At 35.6% G+C, this 21,500-nt stretch overlaps 1 protein-coding gene across 6 annotated transcripts in view; it reads right to left on the reverse strand.

Annotated features, from left to right (window-relative positions):
• LOC127872807 (papilin-like) overlaps positions 1-21,500 on the reverse strand; it is a 353,664-nt gene that overhangs the window by 212,794 nt on the left and 119,370 nt on the right. For all 6 annotated transcript variants that reach the window (XM_052416218.1, XM_052416221.1, XM_052416223.1 and 3 more), the window contains one exon: positions 19,839-20,038. In XM_052416218.1, coding sequence (XP_052272178.1) covers positions 19,839-20,038 — 200 coding nt within the window. The remainder of the gene's footprint in view (positions 1-19,838; positions 20,039-21,500) is intronic.

The following is a 21,500-nucleotide window of genomic DNA, read 5'->3' on the forward strand; positions in this document are numbered from 1 at the left end:
TATTCAGCAATATAGTTATGGTATGTCAATAATAGATTCTGAATGTGTTTTCAACAATACAATGATAAATATTATTTTTGATTAATTGAACAATAATTATTCCACCATATTGACTAATGTTTTAAGCATGAGCCTGATGATTCTCGATACTGTTAATAATCGAATCAAATAGCAATGCCCGACAAACCACTAAAACAGGTTTGTTCGAAGAACGCGCCTATAAATACGGATACTTCGCATGTGGCCGGTTGACTCATATGTTTTAATTAAACTTCCATTCTTCTTTTGGTTTTCTGTTTTGTATCTATAGGTTTATGACCAGCTATGTAAGAATGTAAAATAAGCCGCGAAAACTCTGCGTAACAGTCTGTACTGTGTGTGATGCAGAACTGCACAGAAAAAGACATTCGCTCTCCTTGATCTCATTCATTGAACTATCAACACCGTATATCTTTTTAAAAGATATTTCTTGTTTAGAGATATAAAGAAAGTAAATACTATTATATTATAATGAAAGATTTCACATCAATGAAATATAATATTACTATAATGTAGTGTTTATAATATTTCTGTATCATTTTGAATTAGAGAAAAGTAATTAATACATCTTGAGAAAACATTATGTTGAAGAGGTTCGTGAAACGCCTACATTTGGCAATTTAACATAATTGAGATGAGCTCATGAAATTCTGTGCTTAATATTATATGTGCTTGAAGTATGGTCCCAGATTAGCATGTGCAGTTTGCACAGATTAATCAAGAACCACACTTCTTGCTTTTCCCACTACTCAGAAGCAAAGTAAAAATGGCAATGTGCAAACAGCATAAAACCAGAACAGCCTGCAAGTAACTCGCAGTATGTTCAGGTTTTATGCTGTTTGCTGCTCATCAGTATCTAAAGGTTGGAAATGAATCCTTTAAAACTTGAATAAAGTAAGAAAGGTCATTAATTAAGTTTAACTTTCTAAGGGACTACAAATGTGTAAAAATATGTATCTATTTTGTGGTAAAGGGTTAAGGAAAGTTTCTTCTTAATGAAAAAATCCAGTCTAGGCAAAAAGCATATCCCTGAAAGGCCTTTGTAATGTAAACAGGCTAAGGTGCTGACAATACTTTATTGACACTAATATCTGGGGTATTAATAAAATTTAAATATTAAACATGATAGTTATGTCACAGAAAACTGAGGGACTAATTCATGATACAAACTACACATGATCAATGATATAATTTAAAAAAAAATTGCCTTAGTTCAATAGCACATAACTCGGTAAAGAAGATCTTGCACTTTACATTGTATAAACAACATCTCTACAGTACACAGTCATATGCAAAGAAAATCATGACATACATGAATCAAAGTACTTTAAGTACTGGTGGGGCGATTTTGCTCAAATGTTTTGGTCGTTAAAACACTATACACCTTGATGCCAACCAATCACCTTTTTTGAAGAAAACAGATGGAAGAAAGGAAGGGTGACCATGGTGACAGGCTGTCTGCATTATATGATTTAGCTATTGGGGTTAAATGTAAATGCTTTTTAAAACAAGTGTTAGTCGTATTTGCCAATTGTTAGCTAAACTGCGAAGATAAAATACACTTAACCAGTTCCAAACTTGACATAGATCTGATAAAGACAAGCATTGCAGTAATTTTAAATTAGTACAGTAAGGTTTGTGGATGGTTATTGTCGAAGTACATGGGCCTCCGTGTGTGTCAAAGTATAAAGTTAATCCATTGAGTATCAAGTAAGATACGGCAAATGTTAGTTTTTGATCAATCGGATACTAAAGGTCAATGTCAACCAGGGGTCAAGCTAAAAAAAGTAAACAGAAAGGTATTTTCCAAAGGGGTGTTATGTCGAAGAATTAAGTAAATCCATTCAATAATAGGGAAAAAAAGTATCACCTACATGGTACTCGAACCCACGACCCCGTGCTTAACAGTATCTTGCTGTACCGACTGAGCTAGCCGGACGAACACAGTAATCTTCGCAAAACATATAATTAAAAAAATCAAAGAATTTCGGATAGCTTTGACATCTTCTGATTGGTCATTTTTTGCAACGGAAAATACCTATGTACTTCGTCACAGTGTTTTTTGTGGCGCATTTATCATCCGATCGGAGCTATTTTGCTTGCGAATGCAGAATCTGGAGATGCAAAGTGGTTGGATGCAGTAACGGACTTCTTTCTTTGGTTTACATATATAATGTTACCTCTCGAATTGCAGAAGGCAATCGCCCCAAAAAAACATCTTGCACTTTAACATTGTATACAGAACGTAAGCTACATGCTTCATGTTGAAAGAGAAGAGTTCATGATGTAAAGAACTCAGTCATTTACACAAATGTAAGTATTCAAAACTTGCCTTAGTTCAAGGACAAATTACTGACAGCAAAGAATATCTTGAATTTAAATACATAAAAATTATGTATTCCATTTTTTATAGCATAAACAAAATGTCTATAAAGTTTAATGTTGATAGGAAGAAAACTAAAAGACAAGTACACAACACAAAGTAGACATGTACAGCCAACAGACCAGCATATGGAGCGTTCCAGAACAACCAACCAACAATCATGTGCGTCCTCTTCAAAAAAAAAATCCATTTAAAGAAAGTCTTTTCTTAGCAAAAATCCAATTTAAGCGGAGAGTGTTGTCCCTGATTAGCCTGTGTGGACTGCACAGGCTAATCTGCGATGACACTTAACACACATGCATTAAACCCCCTTTTCACAGAGCACGGCCCATATTACAATTTTAAAAATATATCACATACATGACTGATTTAATAAGAGATTATTGCTTCTATTATATGAGTCAACATTCTGTTTCTTCAACTGGAATTCTATGTATGAGTTTGCTTTCCAGTGTTATCAAATAACTATCCAAGATGTAATATTTATGCAGTTACGGACAATAAATTTGCATTTCCATCAAAGAGCAAGTGTATAGAATCTGGCAGCATGTAATAACCCAGATTAATTTATCTATGAAGAGTTTAGGATCTTTACAAATATCTGAAACTAAAGCAGCTATGCAACAATAATTTAAGTGGCACGCTATTTGATTCTCTTGGTACAAGGGTATATCTATTAAAAGACATCTTAGGATGAAGAATGTTGACTGCTTTTGACTGAAAGGATTTTTGACTGAGAGGGTTTTGACTGAAAGGGTTTTGACTGAGAGAATTTTGACTGAAAGGATCTTGACTGAAAGGATCTTGACTGAGACCATTTTGACTGCGAGGATCTTGACTGAGAGAATTTTGACTGAGACCATTTTGACTGAGAGGATATTGACTGAGAGAATTTTGACTGAGAGAATTTTGACTGAGAGGATCTTGACTGAGAGGATTTTTACTGAGAGCATTTTGACTGAGAGGATTTTGACTGAGAGGCTTTTGACGGAGAGGCTTTTCTCTGAAAGGATTATGACTGAGCGGGTTTATACTCAGAGGATTTTGACTGAAAGGGTTTTGACTGAGAGGGTTTTGTCTGAGAGAGTTTTGACTTAGAGGATTTAACTGAGATTATTTCCACGGACTGTCTAGTTTAATAGATAATATTTTAACTGAGATGATACTAACTTCAGATCAATTTGACTGAGAGCATTTTTTTGGGAGTATTTGATTGAGGTAATTTGTATATATGGTATACCTCATACAAATGCACCTACAAATATTTTCTTACAAAAATGTTTTGTTTGTTTTGAGTCCATTAGATTATTACTCAACATTGTTTTTCTTGTAACATTAAAGTGTATCAACTTTATTAACCAAATAGCTATAACATAATTTATGGCAACATTTAAGTTCAGTTTTTGGAAAACGTTAAGCACATATGAGGCCTCATACTATAAGGTCAACTGTGAACATATTCCTTCATTACCATGTACCGAAGAATACAAGCATCTGTGTGGTAAACAAATGAGCCGTGCTATGTGAAACAGGGGTTAAATGCTTGTTTGTAAAGTGTCATCCCACATAAGCCTGGGCAGTCTGCACAGGCAAATCAGGGACGACACTTTCGGCCTTAACCAGAATTTTGCTAAGAAGAGACTTTTACAGAAAATATCATAAAAGCGAAAGAGTCGTCCCTGATTAGCCTAATCTGTAACAACACTTTACACACATGCATTAAACCCCCTTTTCACAGTGCACGGCTCAAAAGTTAATTATACTAACATTGTCGCAATTCTTCTGTGACACAACATATAAATAATCACAATACAACAGTCATGTTATTTTGACACACACCATTCTTTGTACCTTGGAGGGTCTTCACTTTAACTTCGCTGTCTTAGTATTGAACAACAAACTGAGGAGAAAACAATTTATTTCTTGAATACTGTAACTAGGATTCTTTAAAGTAATTAATGCACGTCATCTATATTAAATCAACATTCACTCAGATACATAAAACTCAATACATATGATAAAAAAACTCATTGATTATGAAGAAGGGCTGAACAGAACACTCAAGAGCTCCGCCTGTTCATACAGCTTTTAATTGTAAATTATAATTGGTTCATAAACTAACATTATATTGGTTCATGGACACAGAATGTTTATAATTGATTAACGAACTTAAACAATTCTTATTTATTAACCAGTTCATGAACTGGTCAATAAACAGTTCATCCACATGGTTCAAACAGAAATCTCAAACCTAAAATCAAGTACTTTTCAAGGCCAAATTTTCATTTTCAAGGCCGAGAACCGTACGTTAGTTACCTTTAAAAAATGCATTTTCCATTTGCTTGGATTGGTCTTTCTTATTTAAACTTTCAACAAAATACAATGAGTACAGTTCACTTATAGAACTTTCAAGTAAAGTTTTGAAATTTTCAGCTAGCCAAAAAATGGCCACATAATTATGCTGTCTTGCGGTCTCCGCAAGAAAATTTCTTTGCTATGGTACTGTCATGGAACATAACCTGAAATAACTTTGTAATGTTTTTATTGGAATTGAAGGATTGATGTGTGCAAATGGTATGCAATACCCACAATACTTCCGCTTTCAACATATCATTTTTTGTAACAAATTTGTCTATGGATGTCTGCGAGTTTCATACTGCTGCTGATGGTTGCCAAGGTCCTGGAATTTGAATATCTTCTATCTGCACACTCTCTGTGACTGTGCCTTCCTGGTTCAACACAGATGGGCTGTTGTTGTACATGTCTGTTTTCGATTTAACAGTTTTAACAAAAGTACCTTCCTGTTTCACAAAAACACACCTCGCAGGCCCCTGTTTGCTTCTCAATTTCACGTTTTCTGTGTTGGTTTCACCTTTTTCGTGGCTTTTCAAAGCACTTTCCCCCATCCCCCCGACATCAATCGTCTTCATACAGACGTGACAATGTGCTTTTCGAATGTCATTTGTTTTCTGTACCCTGGAATATTCAGTTAACCACCCTGGTTTTAAACGACACTTCCCCATCGCTGCATTTTCACTCGCGAAAATTGATCACAATAGAGAACATCTGACGTAGTACACATAATCTGTGACGTGTACACATTTCATACTCAATAGTGTACGAAACTTATATTTCGTACTCAACTTTTTGCGCGAAGGAATCTATGACAAATTTTCATAATATTTCCCTTAAGATCGATACAAGTTTATAATTAGAGTGATGATAAAAGTAATTTTAAGCAGAAATAAACATTTTCAAGTTTTTTTTTACATGAAATAAGCACTTTTCAAGCACTTTTTCAAGGCCAACCTTTGTTCAAGGGCTTTTCAAGCCTAGGACTCGTTTTCAAGCACTTTTTAAGTCCTGTGCAAACCCTGATCCACAACAACAAATGGCCACTAGGTCACGACTTTTATATTTCTTGGTTTACAAAACCGCCGGCCCTAATATTTGGAAAATGGGAAAAAAAAAATTCGTGAAATAGTCTTATTTTATATATTTTATTCCCGACCGCACTGAAAAACGAGCGAAAGGAGAAAAAAAACGATTCGGTTTGAGTACGGTTGCGAATAAAATCAAGTAAGTACAATCAACGATTGGTTCACATATATTGCAGATATCGGGATATTTTTCAATACGACACATTTTGTACCAGTCCTTTTATGGGCACTTCTCAAAGTTTATTTCGGGTAAAAATTACAGACAATAGGAAAATCAGCGTCAGTAAAATGTCGATCCCATTAAAATTAATTTCCGAGTCTGTGACACAACTATAGTGTTTAACATGTTAATTATATTAAACAAACCCGATATTATAGTAGATAAAAAAGTATTCCCTTGCAATTTGATAATTAGTATAAATAATCCAATAAAACACTGACATTATATACGATATATGTGTTTAGGAATTTTGTAAACACGTCTGCCATAGTTAGGAACTGTACAGAAAGTTTGGAAATCGGAATAAATCGGTATATCTCGGAAAATCATTGATAAATGTATTTGTCATTTCAATGCTTAGGGCCGAGTAATTTCTGCAAATCTGAACTCAACTTGCGTAAAACACTAGCTCAATTAACCATTAAACTCCGCAAAAGATTCAAAGGCGGAGCTATGCACGTGCTATTATTAAATTGGAGGATTGCCATTGAGAAACAAACACACGATTGGTTTGGCATGTTGATTGCTAGAAAAAGAAACCAATTTTGTCAGCGCGAAATTTGTCGCTTTATTGCTTCAGACAGGAAGCGGCTTTCCTATGATGACGTCGAACTGTCAATTCACACAGACTGCAAATTTTCGAAAGACTTTAACTGACTCCTTGTTTACAATTCCAGTAAAAAAACACTTGCTAACATTAAACTTTGGATTAAATTATCAAAATAAAGCAAAAGCGAAGTTGACAAATATGACAAATATGATTAAATTAATTCGCGTCAGTTCAAATAAGATGTTTTGCTTTGTAAATCAACGAGTTTTCGTGACAACAACAACTTAAACAAACATTACCGCGACGACGCAGGGATCGATCTACCTCGATTTTTTTTCATGGACGATCTCATAGGTAGAGTAAGAGCAAACACCTAATTTGTGTATGAGTAGTTAATCTTATTTAAGATTTATGCAACGGGCATCGCATTGCGTAATGGTGCGCATCAAATTACGGAAATGCAGTGCAGTTTTTCGTTTTAATGGGAGAAGAACGCATGTCATGTAATGGAGAGTTTAAAATTGCCTGATGTTACAAAAGGTGCTTTTAGGATTTAGGACTCATTTCATTTGAAGATATAGATATGTTTCATTGCATTATTTGATTTTTTGTCTCTGTGTTAAGGTTATAAAAGATATGTTGTTTTTGTTCTGATGTTATTAGTATTAACTTTTTTTTTCCAAAGATGTTTATGTAGTGACTACTATAATTATCACCATACAATATATGTGAACGAGTAAAGATACTTCTAAAAGAAATTGACTTACATTTATACAACTTTTAGGCTTCCATAACAGTTTTTATTGAAGCAAAAATGAACACCAAGTACACGCCAAAAAACTGTTGCCATAATGTTGAAACATGATGAGGTTTTCAGATAAACCATATGTGCATTTAATAAAATGAGTAATGGTATGTCAAAATCATGGAATTTTCAATGAAGATAATTTTTTTGAAATGCCCATCTTACAATCTGCCAAGGGGAAAACTAAAACATGACATGTTCATGACTCCTCCTCACCTGTGTTCAGCTATTCTAGTTTTATAGATATATGAACTCGGATCTTATCTATTTCAATTGTGTTTATACAATGGTCTGATGCTGAAGAAGGACCAAGAAAATGGAGAATAAAAGGAAGAGAAACGACAAAACTTGCATGATTTTCTTTGGTATACAGTACTAAATGTTCTGTGTTCCCAAGCAAGCCAGTGGGAATATCATGTAAAAAAGGATATATGATTTATTACAGTATTAAGAATTATTATTAATGTCAGTGTGTTTTTTAGGCATAGCTGTTTAACCCAGCTTTTTCACCTTAGATGAACTTTACAGAACGCCAGAAGACCGAAATGAATAGACTCCATTCCATTGGTTGATATAAGCATAATCCCTTCGAACATTGGCAACATCACAGCGTCTTTGTAGTATAGGATGTTACACTGTTCAGTGTAGGGAAATGCGGACTACTATCTGCATATTGATACAAAACATGGTAATTCCCTGAGACTTTCAGGGTTAGTAAATCGTCAGGGGAAGACGGTATGTACTTTCAATAAATGCCTTATGTTGATAACACAGTATTGCTTCCTAGATATCAAATAACACAAACTTTAGGGTAAGAAATGAAAGAGAACCTATCAGTAAATGCCATTTGTCTTGTATTGTTGGACAAAACCACCAAAATAGTAAAGCGTTCATGATAGGAGGCAAATAGTTTAATTATCTAGTGTGTGACATACGCAGTCAGTCTGTCTGAAAATCTTTCCTGAAAGCCAGAATAGGCTACCAACATTTGCCAGTTTGCTATATAAATAACACAGTGTGACTTAAATTTTTAATTGGAAAGTATCCTGTTTTGATGTTCCATTTATAAGATGCAATGAGGTTATTAAAGACCCGCGTCATGCGAATATAGGTCTTATGCAATATGCTGCCAGCGTAGATCCAGCTTTTCCTGCGCATCCACGCAGTCTTGTCAAGATATGCATACTGAGGATGATATTCAGGAGATATTAGGAATTCTTGTGTGTGTTTTTATTATTTCAAGCATATCCCATGACCAGACTGCGCAAGTGCACAAGCTGGGCTTGAGCTACACTGGCCGCATATGCCATAAGACCAATTTTCGCATGACACGTTTTTTTTAACATGTGGAAAGAAAACTGGGTCTGACTCAAATATCAACATACCATATCTTTCGATGACGAAGAAATAAATTCATAACAAGGGCTGTTTGTAAAACATGCATGCCCCCTATATGGGCTGTCAGTTGTAGTGGCAACCATTGTGTGAATATGTATTTTGTCACTGTGACCCTGACCTTTGACCTAGTGACCTGAAAATTAATAGGGGTCATCTGCCAGTCATGATCAATGTACCTATAAAGTTTCATGATCCTAGGTGTAAGCTTTCTTGAGTTATCATCTGGAAACCTTTTACTATTTCGAGTCAGTGTGCCCTTGCCCTTTGACCTAGTGACCTGAAAATCAATAGGGGTCATTTGCCAGTCATGATCAATGTACCTATGAAGTTTCATGATCCTAGGCTTAAGCGTTCTTCAGTTATCATCTGGAAACCATTTTTCTGTTTCGAGTCTCAGTGACCTTGACCTTTGACCTGAAAATCAATAGGGGTCATTTGCGAGTCATGATCAATGTACCTATGAAGTTTCATGATCCTAGGCATAAGCGTTCTTGAGTTATCATCCGGAAACCTTTTTTCTGTTTTGAGTCACTGTGACCTTGACCTTTGACCTAGTGACCTGAAAATCAATAGGGGTCATCTGCGAGTCACGATTAATGTTCCTATGAAGTTTCATGATCCTAGGCGTAAGCGTTCTTGAGTTATCATCTGGAAACCATTTTTCTGTTTCGAGTCAATGTGACCTTGACCTTTGACCTAGTGACCTGAAAATCAATAGGGGTCATCTGCGAGTCATGATCAATGTACCTATGAAGTTTCATGATCCTAGGCGCAAGCGTTCTTGAGTTATCATCCAGAAACCGTTTTACTATTTTGAGTCACTGTGACCTTAACCTTTGACCTAGTGACTTCAAAATCAATAGGGGTCATCTGCCAGTCATGAGCAATGTACCTATGAAGTTTCATGATCCTAGGCCTAAGCGTTCTTGAGTTATCATACGGAAACCATCTGGTGGACGGACGGAAGGACCAACCTATCGACATGTGCAAAACAATATACCCCCTCTTCTTCGAAGGGGGGCATAATAAGTCATGTGAGGACACAAGATGTGATCTCATGTTTGTGTATCTACAAACACTATAATATAGTTTCATACATATGTTCTTCATAAGAAACATTTCATGCGGTTGATAAGCGACTATTAAGTGAAAAAAGAACACAACAATTTTTAAACCTTTGTTTTTAATTTAATAACTTAAACAATGTACATTTTTACCTTTATTTTAAAGTCAAGATACACGCCGTATATATTTTTTTAAATAACTATTTCTTATTTCATCTTGTATGGGGATTTGATATGAAATATTTTTTACTGTGCCATGTTCTCCTCGTGACTTCTGGTATAAGTTAGTTAGGACAGTTGTAAATGACTTAAATAAGAATGTGCACTTAATACTGATAGACCAGGTAACCCGAGTTTAAGTGTGAGTTCCTTTACCCTTTACCACTTAAATATGTATTTTGATGCATTTGTAGTACCTAAAAAATTTGAATTTAATTTAATATTTTTCTAAATTCAAGTTTTAAAGGCTTCATTTCCAACCATTAGATACTGCTGAGCAGCAAACAGCATAAAACCTGGAAAGACTTGAGTTACTTGCGGGCTGTTCTGGTTTTATGCTGTTTGCACATAGCCTTTTTCACTTTGCTTATGGGTGGGAAAGGGTTTAAGTGTGAGTTCTGTAACTGTAACTGACAACAATGATAGGACAGAAAGAAGTTAACAAGAAAGCGTCAGAGACGGGTTATGCTTCCCAAAGGTTTTTTTTTCACAATATTGCACTATATATTCAGATAAAAGGAAACGTCTTGAGGGCACAGTAGTTGGGGGGAAAAGAATTTTTTATAGAAAATTTCAAAGGGCCATAACTCTCTGAAAAATCATCCAACCAGAACCCGCTGATAATATGCACATTTCCTCTTGGTAGTGAAGCTTCCCATAAAGTTTCATTGAATTACGGTAATTAGTTGCTGAGAAATAGCCCGGACAAGAATTGCACTATATGTACAGTTAATGGAAAATTTCAAAAAATTCAAAGGGCCATAACTCTGTGAAAATCATCCGACCAGAACACGCTGATAATATGCACTTCTCCTCTTGGTAGTGAAACTTCCCATAAAGTTTCATTGAATTCCGGTCATTAGTTGCTGAGAAATAGCCCGGACAAAAATTGTGCACGGACGGACAGACAGACAGACACACACACGGACAGACGAAGCGGCAACTATATGCTCCCCCCAAAATAAATTTTGGGGGAGCATAAAAACACTGAAAATCAAACTAAACAAACAAACAAATCAAAACCTTCAATGTACTGAAATGTGCATCTTTCCCTTTTGTCGAAACTGGTCTTTAGAGTATATCTGTAAAACTAATAGTAACAAGGGATGTGTTTGTCAGAAACACATTGCCCCCACTGTGTTGCTTTAAAGCCACGTATTTGACCTTGAAGGATGACCTTGACCTTTCACCACTCGAAATGTGCAGCTCCATGAGATACACATGCATGCCAAATATTAAGTTGCTATCTTCAATATTGCAAAAGTTATGAGCAATGTTTAAGTTTTCGGACGGACGGACAGACTGACTGACTGACTGACGGACAGTTCAACTGCTATATGCCACCCTACCGGGAGCATAAAAACAATGATATGTCAATGGAAATGTCTGGAATATTTTATTGTGGTGTTTTTTTGTTTTGACTTGGGGACCACTCAGCCTGCACATGTTTCATATTATGAGTTTATTTCTATTTAACATGCAGGTGCATTACTACATTAACAAAAAAATAAAAATAAACGAATTGAGCAGCTGGAAGGCACATTACAATTGCTTCCATGTGGAATTTATAAGCCTGGGTCAAATTAATTAATTTTATTCAACTCTTCATGTGTGAGATCATTTAACTTAATACCTGAATGCATTTAGAGAAAGTAATTAAGTCTTAATTCTCACAAATAATGCTGATTGTTAGTTTTGTTTGCAATTATAAGCATGTGTCTTGATAAAAAAAATCAATATTATGGTGAGGATGATGATGATTCCAATTAAATTGTTGAGTGTTGTTATAATTGTTCTATTAAATACATATTGGGAACAAAAACACAGGAGAGGGAGAGGTGTCAGATATGTTGTTCTTGTGTTGTACATGTAAACTTTTCTATGCACCAAACTCCCACACACAAATGTTTTGTACAAAAATAATACTATTAGTCTTTTAGAATATGTCCATGATAGAATAAAGTTTATTGTATACCTTTTTTGTTCAAACACCGTGATAAATTAAAAATTGGGAGCAATTATCAAATTCATAAAGAAATGAATACATTCATTCAAATATGATTGACAAAATAACAAAATGTCTAGGACACTTTTCATTTCAAAGTGATATAAAAATGTTCAATGAACTTTGCCAGAAATGAATTATTGTAGCCCCGTCAATATTTTACGTTTTTTAATAGTGAGGTGTAACCTTTCTCATGTTCTTTATTTTTACTTTCGTGGTGTCACATGACTTGATCAGGTGGTCAGTTACAAGAAAAGTTTGAATGTTTAACACCATTTTCAGTCTTTGTTTAGTCGTTTCTCAATGACGTTGGTTTGACATTAGATGCGTTGATTATAAGGTATGGTTCTTTGTCCATTGATGTTTGTAGTGAACTGCATTCATATTGTTTTGTATTTTCTGGAATGATTTCACGCGTTTCTAATTCAGATTACATGTTTTCGCGACTGCAGAAATAACGGCTCAATGGTTCTTACTTCTTATCTTTATTTTCTAACCAGTTGAACTAAATGGCACAAACTAATGTTTGCATGTAATTAATTTACAGCAACCTCACATGTAGATGTGTGAGTGAGAGGATTGAAGGAAGAGGTGTTCGATTCCCTAAATCTGTAATGTATTATGTATTATGTATTGTATAATGTATTGTATGTGAACAATGTTCATGCAATGTCATTGTGCATGTCTTGTCATGTCTTACCTTGTTTTATAAGGCTGCAACAATACGCCAAAAAGCGTATTGCGATATATTGTCAGTTCAAAAACCCGTATTGCAATATATCGCAATATATTGCTTACTTGAACCAGAATTATAATTCGCCAATTACCCGATAATCCTGTATATTCCAGTTTTAAAGCAAATTCTGGTAAATGTTTCTATAAAAATGCTCAAGAATAACACAAAACACAAACATTCACAAATTTTCTTAAATATCAAATACATTTTGGCATTTGTTACTATTTAAAGATGTGATGAAATAACTTCCAATCGGGCGTGTTTTTTTCCCACTGAACACGCGTAAATCGCCTGACGTGATGTTCCTGTTTTATACAACACAAATACACCCACGCTTTGCACGCGATGTTCTACATGTCTGTATAATTTTCGTGCGCTTTTTATTGAGAAAAAGAATAAAGCACTTTTTTTATTGTCGCGCTAGCATTACATTTCGGAAGCGTGTTTCCGAAATTCGGATTACAAATTTAATAATGCTCATTTCAGAATCGAACGAAACATTTAGTTGTGCGTAATTAATTCAACGATAATTCGTTTAAAAGCATAGAATGAATGCTCCCATGTAACAACGCTACTCTGTATAATAGACTTTTTAGAATGCCATTTTTACGTAACAATTTATTTTTACAAAATACCGCTTTGTTTTGTTTACCTTGATATCATTATTTTGGATGGCTTTTCTGAACGAAATGTAGATGCATGTTTGTAAAATTTTCGTACTGGTATGGCGAAAATCGTATCGCAATACAATATGCGGATTGCGTATTGCGATATATACCGATATACCGGTATATTGTTGCAGCACTATTGTTTTATATGTTAGTATTACTTTTTGATGCTTTTTTTAGGTAAATTATAAGTTTGCCACTAGAATGTCAATTGAAACAATTGTGCATTTAGTATTGTAAATGTGATTAATATGTATTCTCTTATTTCAGTGTTTATGTGATTTATATTATGTATTAGTATATTAATGTTGTTTATTTCAGATACCAGTTAAGGCTTCCATCACACAGATTGTTTTGGAGTCGATCATATTGTAACTCGAAATAAAAGAACCCTCGTTAAACCCTGAACTGTCTTTGTTCTGTGAAAAACACATAGAGTTACACTATTATGCATCATACAATACAATTTTTATCCCATCAATCATTCTGCCTGCAAAATAATTATTTGAACACATTGGGAGAGAATTATGTTATCGAAAAAAACCTGAACAAAAAAGTCAATAAGGTAATGGTATTTGCTCAAATTTTTTTTTTACTTGTGCAGTCCACACAGGCTAATCAGGGACAACACTTTCCCCTGTTATGATATTTTTTGTTTAAAGAAAGTCTCTTCTTAGGAAAAATCTAGTTTAGATGGAAAGTGTCGTCCCTGATTGGTCTGTGCACATTGCACAGGCTAATCTGGGATGATACTTTAAGCGTACACATTAGACCTCCATTTCACAGAGCACGGTTATTTATTGTAATGATCATTCCTGTTTTATGTCATAAAAAGTGATAAGCATTTTTTTAGATCAAAAATTCATTTTTGAGTCCTTAATGGTCAGTTAAAGACGTATCAATGTATTTTCACAACAGTATCTTAAATCCACAGTTCATTAAAACTGTTTATCAATTAATAATTGGACACACATAAACGTGATTTTGTTAGGGCTTATAAGGGGCTTAAGTTTGATGCTACTCCCCTGCGAAAAAATTAAAAGAACTAAGTATTCCCCTATCATGACTTTGAAATTCTCTTTTCAATTAAAGCTTCATTTGGGAAAAAAAATTGATATCATGTGGACAAATATTAAACAAGAGCTGTCTGCAGACAGCGCGCTCGACTTTTCTAGTACTTGACAGTATAACGTAAGCCAATATAGGGAAATTGCTCATATTGAATAATGTCAAGGTAATAAAGTCATAATCTAACTGGAAATGGACCATAATTGAAACATATTGATCGCTTATATTTTAAAGAAGTGGTACATTATAGACCATTCTGAGTTAAGGTTTATTTTCCACAATCTATTGAACATTTGTAAAGACATAAATCAAACTAATAAGATTATATTTCGAGTTTGATAGCAATAGCTTGGGTGGGATGGTTGGACGGTCTTAAAAAATAAAATAATACAATAAATATTTATGTTTTTTTACCATGTTTCAAACAAAAAAAATTGTGGGGGGTGGAGAGGGGGAATGATGTGGGGGTGTGGTCATTTATTAATGATATTTCAAAAATAAGAAATAAAAGGAAAAAACTAATATTTTTTTATTTTTTTTTTTGGGGGGGGGGGGGGGGGGGGGGGGCGGGGGGGATGGTTTGGGTGGAGTCCATTGTGGTATGTCAGGTAAGTGTTGTTTTGTCAAAGTATGAACCAAATCTGATCCTAAAAAAAGAAGTTTTGGCAATTAAAGCAAAATTCATTTATTTGACCTTGAGAGTCAAGGTCATTCAAAGGTCAAGGTCAAATTCAACTAACCAGGTACAGTACACACATGATAGTAAGAAAGTATTTGAAGTTTGAAAGCAATAGCCTTGATACTTTAGAAGTAAAGTGCATCTAAACACAAAATTTAACAAAATATTCAAAGTTACTAAGTCAAAAAAGAGTCATAATTCTGTCAAAATGCCAACCAGAGTTATGCAACTTGTCCTGTACAGTCCCCTTATGATAGTTAGCGAGTGTTCGAAGTCTGAAAGCAATAGCTATGATACTTTAGGAGTAAAATGGACCAAAACACAAAACTTAACAAAATTTCTGATTTTCGAAGTATATAAAGGGCCAAAATTCAGTCAAAATGCCAGTCAGAGTTACATTACTTTGCCTGCACAGTCCCTTTATAATAGTTAGGAAGTGTTGCAAGTATGAAAGCAATAGCTATGATACTAAAGGAATAAAGAGGACCTAAACACAAAACTTTACCAAATTTTCAATTTTCTAATATAAAAAGGGGCATAACTATAAAAATAATGCTGACAGAGTTATGCACCTTGGCCTACACAATTGTCTTGTTGCCATAAAAAAGTATTCCAAGTTTGAGTTAATTATCTTTGATAGTATTAAAGTTATTTGACTTATAAAAACTTTAACCAACGCCGACGCCGGGTCGAGTAGTATAGCTTTCATTTTTCTTCGAAAAGTGGAGCTAAAAAGTAAGAGGCCTTATTGTAAATGTTCCGAATTATTTTCATCAACCCATGTGTGTATTATAATGAAGTCTTTGATGCAAAGTCTTTGATAAAAGTTTTATAACAAAGTAGAATACAGTCGAAACTGATCTAACGGCCACCTGAGAATAACAACGGTCACCTGCAGACAACGGTCAGTCTAGCTAGATTCACCCCGACGAAAATCACTCTATATTTCACCTGAGAATAACGGTCACCTGTCCATAACGGCTAATGGCCACTATATTTCACTCCGAAATTCATGTTTGAACTGAAAACAATGGTCATGCGACAGTCGTTTTCGAGTCTCAAAAATAAAAAAACAGCACATCATTTGTCCGTCCATTTTGCAGGTAAATCATCTGATAGCGGTTATTGCCTTTGATAGTTCTTTGACCGAAAGTCATGTTTGAACTGAAAACAACCATCACGCGTCAGTCGTTTCGAGACGCAAAATTAAGAACAAAAACGAAACAGGTGCACGTAACAATAAGAATGTGTATAAGTAGCAATTATTGGCTGCATTCATAACGGCAAAGCATGAGCGCGTGATGAAGTAAATAAATCTTTATAGCTGATAAGGTGTTAAAAACAACACTTAGCTGGCGAGTGTTGTTATAAAAAGGCGATAAAAGGATTAGTTATCATCTATTCAGGAAAAATGTACACTGAATTGCAACTTTTATAACAAACTAAATATTTTTAACAAGATTTTGGCTTCTTTTTCTTTGAATTAGAACAATACGTTTATACCGTACTTTGGGTTTATGACAGCGAATCCTGTTATAATTGTTCGGATGTGACGTAAATGACACGTGACAATATTTATTAAAAAATACATTCAAATGAATGTAATACAAACTATCAGTTTATGACAGCGAATCTGCTTTTTAGACTTGTTCAGTTGTGACGTCAATGGCATGTGACAAGCTTTATTTACGAATGAACAAGATGCATGAGTAAACAGTTATACTAGCGTTGATAAAGTCATTGATTTAGTTTAACAATATGAAATATATATATTTTTTAAAGATATTATTGTGTCTTAGTCAAAGTAAGTTAATTATGTTATTATGCTAAGTTATCGGCAATGAACCTTTGTTTCACACTGTATGCAAACGACTGGGTGGGGTAACGACAAAGCAATACTACCAACTGACCGACCATCTAAAAATTGTGATCCGAAAACAACGGTCACCTGTTGACAACGGCCACTCTGGTCATTTCCCTTGACTGACCGCTGTTCTCAGGTTTGACTGTATAATTAGACAAGGGCTGTTTGTAAAACATGCATGCCCCCCATATGGGCTGTCAGTTGCAGTGGCAGCCATTGTGTGAATACGTTTTTTGGCACTGTGACCTTGACCTTTGACCTAGTGACCTGAAAATCAATAGGGGTCATCTGTGAGTCATGATCAATGTACCTATGAAGTTTCATGATCCTAGGCGTAAGCTTTCTTGTGTTATCATCCAGAAACCATTTTACTGTGTCAAGTCACCGTGACCTTGACCTTTGACCTAGTGACCTGAAAGTAAATAGGGGTCATCTGCGAGTCATGATCAATGTGCCTATGAAGTTTCATGATCCTAGATGTAAGCGTTCTTGAGCTATCATCCGGAAACCATTTTTTTAAGTTGAGTCACCGTAACCTTGACCTTTGGCCTAGTGACCTGAAAATCATTAGGGGTCATCTGTGAGTCATGATCAATGTACATATGAAGCTTCATGATCATAGGCATAAGCGTTCTTGAGTTATCATCCGGAAGCCATTTTACTATTTTGAGTCACCGTGACCTTTGACCTAGTGACCTGAAAATCAATAGGGGTCATCTGCGAGTCATGATCAATGTACCTATGAAGTTTCATGATCCTAGGCCTAAGCGTTCTTGTGTTATCATCCGGAAACCATTTTACTATTTTGGGTCACCGTGACCTTGACCTTTGACCTAGTGACCTGAAAATCAATAGGGGTCATCTGCGAGTCATGATCAATGTATCTATGAAGTTTCATGATCCTAGGCATAAGCGTTCTTGAGTTATCATCCGGAAACCATTTTACTATTTCGGGTCACCATGACCTTGACCTATGACCTAGTGACCTGAAAATCAATACGAGTCATCTGCAAGTCATGATCAATGTACCTATGAAGTTTCATGATCCTAGGCATAAGCGTTCTTGATTTATCATCCAGAAACCATTTTACTATTGCGGGTCACCGTGACCTTGACCTTTGACCTAGTGACCTCAAAATCAATAGGGGTCATCTGCGAGTCATGATCAATGTATCTATGAAGTTTCATGATCCTAGGCCTAAGCGTTCTTGAGTTATCATCCGGAAACCATCTGGTGGACGGACAGACATACGGACCGACATAAGCAAAACAATATACCCCCTCTTCTTCTAAGGGGGGCATAATAAGTAAGGCAACAGTAGAACAATAAAATCATTCTTATAAATGCAAATATAATATCCTTCCATCTTTAAATTTCACATCTCAGAAGACCCAGTCCACTTTTCCCTCAAAGATGAATAAAAACAATGAAGTAGTAAGATTAATAATTAATCCAGCAAATTACCTTAACACAAGATATAAGCACAATAAGTACATCTAAGTGAAATTATTCAGCATGAACTGATTTACAATTATAAGTTGCAGTGACCTGGACCACGATGGTACAGGCCACATATGTAATGGCAAGCTAAGACTATTTATATTCAAGTTTGCTATATCCAAACATTGTATCAAGAACCATAAATGCAAACAAAAGTAATCGGCAAGAAACCAAATTTGACACTGCTGTCTGCAAGCTAACACAACAGATCTAAATCTTATAACCTGATTAACAAATTCATTGAACATTTTGTTTAAACAATAGATTTCAATAATTTATTTTTTTCACTTTTTACCATGTCTGCCATGAGGCAAAATTGTTGAAATAAATCTAGACAGGCAAGATACATGTTGGTAACATGTCAAGCCTATGTGTCAAGCTAGTTTAACCTAAGGCCTTTAGTGTGATCTTCACCTTTCCACAAATTTGTGACACATCTTCTACACATGGTTCATATTTTAGTAATCAATTTAAAAACTGCAAGATGAATAATGAAGTTACAGTCTAAATAAAGTGCAATGGACAAAGTTTGACCTGTTCATTACAGTTAGGATGTGAACTTTGACCTGTTAGTGAGACCTTGAAATTGCAGGAACAGAGACTATGACACTCAGTCTCCACACAGTGAACATTTTAGAAAATTATTTTGAAAGTGTGTGATGAATGATAAAGTTACAGTCTGCAAAGATGTTTTATGACCAAAGTTTACCTTTGACCTTAAACGTTGACCTTGATATAAGCGTAGAGGGAATGATGTTACATTCAACACATCTTCTCATGTTGGACATTTCTGGTAAGTTATTTTAAAATTACATGATGAATGATGAACTTTCAGTCTATGTAAGCTGATTATGACCAAATTTGATACATCACCTATATGTATGACCTTGACCTTTAGGCACAGGAGATGGGTCTTAAACATGACACATTGTCTTATGATGGGGAACAATTGTGGTATGTAATTTTAAAACTGCATAAAAGTAATTGTCCAGACAAGCACTGACACAGCCACATAAGCCCCACATAGATAAAACCATTTTGACATATCGATCAAACTTTCCGAGAGTGTGCTCCACTATAAAATAATTTAACAGTCTGACACTTCTATAATTTATGTTGACAGCCACAACCAAAGGAGCAAACAAGGTTGTTATTTTCATGACATTGGGCAGCCACAATTATTTAAAACAGTGTCTTACCTCCTATAGATGTTGCCGCCACCCTCATCATTGTTTCCACGGTGTACTTTCTACTGTGACCTTGGTGCCTCGGTATGACCTTGAGAGTGCATGTGTACCTGCCAGTGTCACTGATGTAAACAGGATATAGCTCCAGGGAAGTGTGACCAATCAGACTTGCCCGACCCTTGTAGCCGTCTGTAGGCTGGCCCGGACGCCCACTGTGAATCAATAAAATATTTAGTTACTGCTTTGCTAAACAATTATATGGCCCACAACCCAGGGCTACAAAAATGTTTATTGGGTAACTAAAAAATTGCAGCATACATGTAGGCCCACCAGTGACAAGATTGTGACCTTCACCTCCAAGTTGTGTGACAAGTCACACAGGTGAAACAGGTGAGTTTATGTGATCAGTTATTTTAGATTGCATTAGGAATGATAAAGCAGCTGTCTTAGATATCATAAGCTGCATAATGCTTGAATTTGACCTTTGATCTCTACATGTCACCTTGACCTTGGAGCTTGGAAGATACTGTTTCCACATATTGCACGTTGTGGTTCATTATTTTAAAATTTCATGATCAATGAAATTATAGTCCAGACAAGCTGTTTTATGTCAAAATTTTACATTTGACCCTCAAGTGTGACCTTCATCTTAAGGTTATCAGCTTCTCGGGGTGAACATTGGTTGCAATTTATTTATGACATATGGTGAAGTGACAATTTTGTAACTCTTAAACAGTTTGCACTTTAAATCAACTACCAGTACTCCAGTTCAAATTTTCTCCAATTTTAATCTTCCATGATCACAAAATGTGAAATATGTTTCTTTTGCTTGACTCACCCTGCACTAATGTGTTACTTAGGGTACAAAGGACATCACTCAGGAGTTAAAAAAGGGTCTCAGTTATTCCCCTAGCAGTGTACCTGCACTTGACAAGGGTTTCAGTTATTCCCCTAGCAGTGTACCTGTACTTGACAAGGGTCTCATTTATTCCCCTAACAGTGTACCTGTACTTGACAAGGGGCTCAGTTATTCCCTTAGCAGTGTACCTGTACTTGACAAGGGGCTCAGTTATTCCCCTAGCAGTGTACCTGTACTTGACAAGGGGCTCAGTTATTCCCTTAGCAGTGTACCTGTACTTGACAAGGATTGGGTGGGGGCTCAGTTATTCCCCTAGCAGAGTATCTGTGCTTGACAAGGGTTTCAGTTATTCCCTTAGCAGTGTATCTGTGCTTGACAAGGGGCTAAGTTATTCCCCTAGCAGTGTATCTGTGCTTGACAAGGGGCTTAGTTATTCCCCTAGCAGTGTATCTGTGCTTGACAAGGGTTTCAGTTATTCCCTTAGCAGTGTACCTGTACTTGACAAGGGTTTCAGTTATTCCCCTAGCAGTGTACCTGTACTTGACAAGGGGCTCAGTTATTCCCCTAGCAGTGTATCTGTGCTTGACAAGGGGCTCATTTATTTCCCTAGCAGTGTACCTGTACTTGACAAGGGTTTCAGTTATTCCCCTAACAGTGTATCTGTACTTGACAAGGGTTTCAGTTATTCTCTTAGCAGTGTACCTGTATTTGACAAGGGTTTCAGTTATTCCCCTAGCAGTGTACCTGTACTTGACAAGGGGCTCAGTTATTTCCCAAGCAGTGTACCTGTACTTGACAGGGGGCTCAATTATTCC

This window comes from Dreissena polymorpha, chromosome 3 (genome assembly GCF_020536995.1).
Source record: "Dreissena polymorpha isolate Duluth1 chromosome 3, UMN_Dpol_1.0, whole genome shotgun sequence".
NCBI classification, from domain to species: Eukaryota; Metazoa; Mollusca; class Bivalvia; order Myida; family Dreissenidae; genus Dreissena; species Dreissena polymorpha.